The sequence below is a fragment of the Belonocnema kinseyi genome, chromosome 3 (assembly GCF_010883055.1).
Source record: "Belonocnema kinseyi isolate 2016_QV_RU_SX_M_011 chromosome 3, B_treatae_v1, whole genome shotgun sequence".
Taxonomy (NCBI): domain Eukaryota; kingdom Metazoa; phylum Arthropoda; class Insecta; order Hymenoptera; family Cynipidae; genus Belonocnema; species Belonocnema kinseyi.
The window spans coordinates 86267487-86273849 of NC_046659.1; the positions used below are offsets into that span (position 1 = coordinate 86267487).

A 6363-nucleotide genomic window follows, 5' to 3' on the forward strand; every position below is an offset into this window, starting at 1 on the left:
TTACCTTAAACTCTTAGGTATTTCATCCAAATTTTAAAAATTCTCTTTAATTTTTTTAAACTTATTTCAAACTTACTCAATTCAATGCATTTTTCATATTTTCAAATTGTTTTGAATTCACTTGATTATTTTTTTAATTCAGTTAGATAGTTTTTATGAATTCTATCGAATTATTCTCATTTCTCTTAAATTATTGTAAATTCGGTCAAATTTTACTGCAAAAAATGAATTTTTCCGATTTAAAATTTTTTTCCAAATCATTTGAGTTCTTTTGAATATAATTTAAATTGATTTGTGGTCATTATTCATTTATATGGTTAAAAATTAGTGGAGTTTTGACGATTTGAAGAGATTTGAACAGCTCTCAAGGTATTTTAATAAATTTTCCAGAAGTTTAAGGATTTCGTAGGGTTTAAAGATTTCAAGAGATTTTAAAATATTTTTTTTACTTTGCCCAGAATTATTTTAAATTCTTATGAATTCATTTCAATTCACTCAATTTCACTCAATTCCATGGATTAAAAAAAAGTTCTTGTTCACTGCATCTTGAAGTCTTTAAAACTTCCCTTAAATTCTTAGGTATTTCATCAGATTAAAAAAAAATTATCTTTTAATTTTTTTAAACTTATTTCAAACTTACTCAATTCAATGCATTTTTTTACATTTTTAAATTGTTTTGAATTAGCACTTGATTGTGTTTTTTAAATCAGTTAAATTTTTTATGAATTTCATCGAATTCTTCTCGGTTCCCTTAAATTATTGTAAATTCGTTCAAATTTTACTGCAATAAATGGATTTTACCGATGTAAAATTTTTTTTCCAAATAATTTAAATTTTTTTGAATATATCTTAAATTTTTTTTAGTAATTATTTACTTTTTTGGTTAAAAATGAGTTGGGTTTCAATGATTTGAAGAGATTTGAAATTATTTTTTGGAATTCACCGGGAACTCTTTTTAATTAATTTTTTTTTTATCAAAAAATTTTGGTGTTCAATTAATCCTGAAGTCTTTTAAACTTAACTTGAATTCTCAGACAATTTATTCAATTATTTTGAATCCACTTGAATTTTTCTAAAATCATTTCACACTTTTCTTAATTCAATTAGGTTTTTTCCATATTTTGAAATTGTTCCCAAATCATTTGAATTATTTTAAAGTATTCTGTATTTATCCTGAATTGGTTAACCTTTTGGCAAGAAAAAAGTACCATAAGAGCGTAATAACAATTACCTTTTGGTCTCTATATTTTATCCCACAGGGACTGCAAAGCCTGAAGTTATAGAAAATGATTTTATTTTTTCTGAACTTTTGGATTTTACATTGAACAAATATTTCTAATTTTGTAAAATAGATTATTTTATCGAGTACAATATTCATATACACATTTGATAAAATATAAAAATGCGACATCTTTTACAGGTGCACACATACAGAGCAGCTTTAGAATACATGTTGGTTCAAAAAAGCTCCAAGCTTCGGCGCATACAAGTGAATAGTGTAAAAGTAAAAAATGGCATGTGTTTTGAACAGTTGAGTAATAAATTCTTTTATTTTTTCATTATCTTGTATAAAAGTTACTTTAAACTATTTCGTATCAGTTACTATTTCATTCAAAACCAATCAATACAATTTTTTTCAGATACTGCAAAGCTGCAGTAGCAAATTTGGAACCGCATAAACAACCTGAAGATTTTTACTATACACAACCGAAAATAATACAATTTTTAAGTGAATGGAATAGAGTTTTAGTTTTCGGTTCACTTCGGCTAATGCTAGCACCATTAGTCGAAACTTGTGTTCTACTTGACAGATTTTTGTTTCTTTCCGAAAAAAAATTGGGTCCTTCTTTAAAAGCGGAATTCGACTGCAGAGTTTCGCCCAGAAATTTTGTATTAATATCGTCTAAGTAGGAAGGTACTTATGAAATTAATATTTTTGTAACAAGTTGTAAATAATAGAATGATATTGACTGAAAATTCAGAATGAATATTATGCATTTACAAAATGTAAACTCGAATATATTTATAAGAAAATTAAAAATGCTTTCATATATGTTATTACTCTAATTCTAATTTGGAACAGGGGATTTGTAAAAAAAAAAAAGTCAAAATTCTCACTGGGAAAGTGAATTTTTCCAACAAAATCACAATTATGGCTTGGAACAGTGCATATTTTTAAAGAATTATAATTTTGAGTTGGAACAAGGAACAAATAAAAGAAGAATAACAAAATTCACGTAAACAAATACAATTATCCTGAATTTGAACAGGACATTTTTTCTAAAAAATTATTATTTTTTAAGTTTCTACGTTGAGTTTCAGTAAAGCATAATTCTGATTCAGAAAAAGGTATTCAACAAAACTACCTGTTCCAAGTTCAAATTTGTCAAAATTTAAAACTTCCCTCTTCAAAATTTTGGAAAATGGGAGTTACAATATTTCGGAATTATAACAGAAAAATTTGCTAATAAACAAAATTTTGACTTGGAGCAGGAAATTTCGAAAATGAATTTAATTTTGATTTGATTTGGTTTCTAAAAGAATTTGAAATTCTGAGGTTGGATGCGGAATAAACAAATTTTATATGACAAAGATTCTCGTAAAGATTTAATTTAATTTAATTAATTTTAATTCTGATTTATAAAAAGGGATTTTGACACATCAATCCCTATTTCAATTCGGAATTCGTCACAAAATATAAATCTTTAAATTACTTAGTATGGAAATTTTTTCTAACAATTCGAAATTCCGTGTTCAAATGGGGAATACATAAATTATGTATGACAAATTCCCTTAAAGACTTTTTATTTTGGCTTACGAAAACATAATTTTTTATATGAAAGAGGAAAATTTTGATAATTCTGATCTACAAAAAAAAAGGAATTTGCAAAAACAATTTCTATTCAAAGTCAGAATTTTTCAGATTTCGAAAATTCTCTATTTCAAATCCGAGTTTGATTTTAAACATTTTGTTTTGTTTTTGAAAATAAAAATTTCCAAAAATTTAAAACTTCCCTCTTCCAAATTTTATAAAAAAGAAGTTACTGTATTTCTGAATTATAGTAGCAACTAATATAAATAAATATGAATCTATCTTGGAATAGAGCAATTTTCATATGGAGCGCGAATTCAGGAAAAAAAATTGAATTCTAAGTTTTCAATTCAGAATTTATCATTCTTTTCAAAAAATTTCTCTCTCAAACCAGAAATCTTAAAAATGTTAAAAAATTGTTTAAAATCATTCCATGGAATGGTTGAACTCTATGAAACGGGCCGAGAAAAATTAAAAATCATCCATCGGCTAGACACCCTGGTAACGAAACTTTAATTTTCATGCATTAAAAAAATACTTAAAAACCAAGACCATTTACAACCATAGAGATTTGAATCGAGACCAAAGGCTGGATTTGTCTGAAACTTTTTTTTCTTCAGTGTCTATGTCTTCGGGGTCTTCTCCAGCTGTATTTGCAGTTGATTTTGAAGATTTTGAAGAAACGGAATTATTTTCCTCGTCAGTGCCTTCATTTTCCGAAGTTTCATAATGTGAGTCAGGACTACTCAAACAGGATCTAATTAATTCTTTCCCTTCTTCGCTCGTCAACACGGGCTGGAATTTTTTCGTGGCAAAATTATATACGTCTCCATTTTCACTTTGAATTATCACAAGCACTTGTGTTCCTGTCAATGTTGAAAGTTTATAAGCTCTACTCAGCAGCCTGGATTTTTTTGTGGAGAAAATATGAAGTCTCTTCTCTCTGTCTCTTATAAATTTCGGCATTTTGAATTATTTTTGCCCCTTTCTTGTCTGTTTAGAAAAATAGGTATTTTAAATGATTGGTTTAAATTATTGCGATGGTATTTAATATTTTTAATTACGAATAAAAAAAAAAATGCTTTACCTTTCTTTCTTCTGGGGTTGTCTTCAAGAAAGTATCATCTGCATGTACTAAACGTACTAATAATAGAAAATTCCACTGGAGGGGAAATAGGCACTTTGTTTACATTTTAGTACAGGGGTGAACTTAGTTTTGGAAATTTACAGCTAGATTAAACTTAGAAGAAACAAATTATTGGTCTTAAAAATTCTGGGTGATTAATCTCACATACAATTTTATGGAGAGAAGTGATTGTCAATATTACTATCTTGTTTATTTTTGGATTTTTGCTGTCTCTTTGTGCAGTGTTTTTACGACGTAAATACGCTTTTTTTCTGTATATAGTGCCATCTGTTGAGCTGGTAAAGACACTTCATCTGAAAAGCGGGAAGTTAAATTTTTTTTCTGTCGAATAGAAAAAACTAGTATGTTGAAAGTAGGGTACTAATATTTAAAATTTGTTTATCATATAAATACGAATAATTAAATATATAGATTAAATTAGATTAAAATTGTAAATAATGTCACCTTTTTCTAATCTATCAAATATATATTTTTATAAACCGAACTTCGTTAATAAATGCATTAAGAATGATTAAAATAAATATTAATATTTCCTTTTTATATTGTAAAATTATAAATTATAAAATGCAGATGTAAATCTATTTTAATTATTTGATCATTTTTCTCAGATGTAAAATTTGGGAAAAGTTGTACATTATCCTTCTGTTATGGCAAATAAGGTCAACTTTATTTTTAAATAAAAAATACTTTAGGTTATAAGTGATGTCGATAAGAGTTGACATTATTTTTTAATGTACTCTCTTTTAACGATTATTTACTATTTTGCTTATAAATTTTTTTTCCACTTTGCCTTTAAAAATATTTTCAAACTCCTTCGCTGAATTCGCCGAAATAATACATCCGCCATCTAAAACGTCGAAATTTCAAAAAATGTTAAGATTTGCATTATTTAAAACCATTTGAAGAATTTTATAGGGTTTCAAAGCTTTTAGACTACTCTACAAGGTTCCAAGATTTTATAGTTTCCAAAATTTTGGAAGAAATATTAAGAGGTATTTCAGATTTCAAGAAAAGGTAAGGACTTTCTAAGTATTTCAATATATTGTTTAGGAATTTTACTAGACTTAAGAGATTTAAAGGATATTTAGGAACACTCAGTGTCGAAGGTTTAAATAGATTTTAGAGAATGTCTAGTGAACTTCAGGAATGAAATAAAATGTAAATAAATTTAAAGGGACTTTCAGTAAGTTCAAGGAATTTCTATAGATATGATGAGATTTTTCGGAATCTCAGAGGGTTTCAAAGCTTTCAATATTTTCGAAGAAACTTTAAAATATATTAAAGATTTTGTATGGGATTTCACAAGATTCAAGGGTTTTTTTAAAATGTCAAAGGATTTTAAAAAATAGTGCATTTTGAAAGATTCCTAGGAATTTCAGGAGATTTCAAAGAATTTTGTAGGATTATAGAAAATGTTAAGATTTTTCAATTCGCTAAGGAATCTTAGATGATTTTGTAAGATTAATGAGATTCGACACTTTTAGTAGAATTGAAGGAATTTTACAATATTTGAGGGATTCATTAAATTTCAAAAGATGCGAAGAGATTAAAAGTGATTACTATACATTTGAAGGGATTTAAAAAATGAGAGTATTTTACAGTTTTTAGGGTATTTTAAAAGTTTGTGAAGGATTTAAAAGTGATTTATATGAGTTAACGGGATTTAAACGACTTAATAATTTTTAAAGAAATTTTGAAAGATATTAGAGGTTTCAAGATATTCTACGGGATGTTACTCGAATTATGTTGGTTTACTAGCTATTTCACAAAATTTAAGCGATTTTCTAAACTTCTAAGTTAAAAAAAAATGTACTGTATTTTAAAAGATTCCACCGAATTTAGCAAGATTTCAACATTTTTAAGAGTTTTCCAACAATTGCGTATAGGATTTCAGAAAATTTCCAAGAATTTTAAAAAGTTATCCAGGTTATTAATAATATTTAAAATACTTCAAGGAACTCCAACGGATTTCTAGAGAACTTAAGAGAATACATAAAATTTAAAGAAACTTCTAAGATTTCTAAAAATTTCAAAAGAAATGATAAGGTTTTTTTTAGGAATTTCTGCGGATTTTAAGGGATTTAAAGAGTCGACGAGTTCTTCCATGAATTTTTAGAGCAACTCAACAGATTTCAGGGATTCCTAAAATATTTTTATGAATTCCAAAACTTGTAGGGTATTTAAAAAAAATTCAAATTCTGTTCTATTCTATAAATTTTATAAATTTGGTATTAATAGATTCATAATTACACGCTTTTATTAATTTTAAAATCCTATTTAAATATTGTTTTAGCTTAAATTATTCAATTTTGAAGCCCTTTCGTTTGAAATTTGTTAATTTAGAAAAAGAACAATTTTTTAATACTTAACACCATTTAACTGTTTATTTAAAATGAGCAATTAT

At 26.2% G+C, this 6363-nt stretch overlaps 2 protein-coding genes across 2 annotated transcripts in view; one reads left to right on the plus strand and one right to left on the minus strand.

Moving 5' to 3' along the window:
- Window positions 1-1941, plus strand: part of LOC117169432 (protein RRNAD1) — an 11791-nt gene extending 9850 nt beyond the window's left edge. Inside the window, exons 7-8 of the mRNA XM_033355808.1 lie at window positions 1421-1530; window positions 1641-1941. Of these exons, the coding sequence (XP_033211699.1) occupies window positions 1421-1530; window positions 1641-1911 (381 nt within the window). The 3' untranslated portion in view covers window positions 1912-1941. The remainder of the gene's footprint in view (window positions 1-1420; window positions 1531-1640) is intronic.
- On the minus strand, window positions 1855-4208 carry LOC117169433 (serum response factor homolog B-like). Its single transcript, XM_033355809.1, has 2 exons — window positions 3900-4208; window positions 1855-3805 (listed from the first exon to the last, which is right to left on the minus strand). The coding sequence occupies exon 2, from the start codon at window positions 3776-3778 to the stop codon at window positions 3368-3370; it is 411 nt and encodes a 136-aa protein (XP_033211700.1). The 5' UTR covers window positions 3779-3805; window positions 3900-4208; the 3' UTR covers window positions 1855-3367.
- Window positions 4209-6363: the final 2155 nt, after the last annotated feature.

Excerpts from the sequence above, each read along its gene's own strand:
- LOC117169433 (XM_033355809.1), bottom strand. The coding sequence starts at position 3,778 with ATGCCGAAATTTATAAGAGACAGAGAGAAGAGACTTCATATTTTCTCC.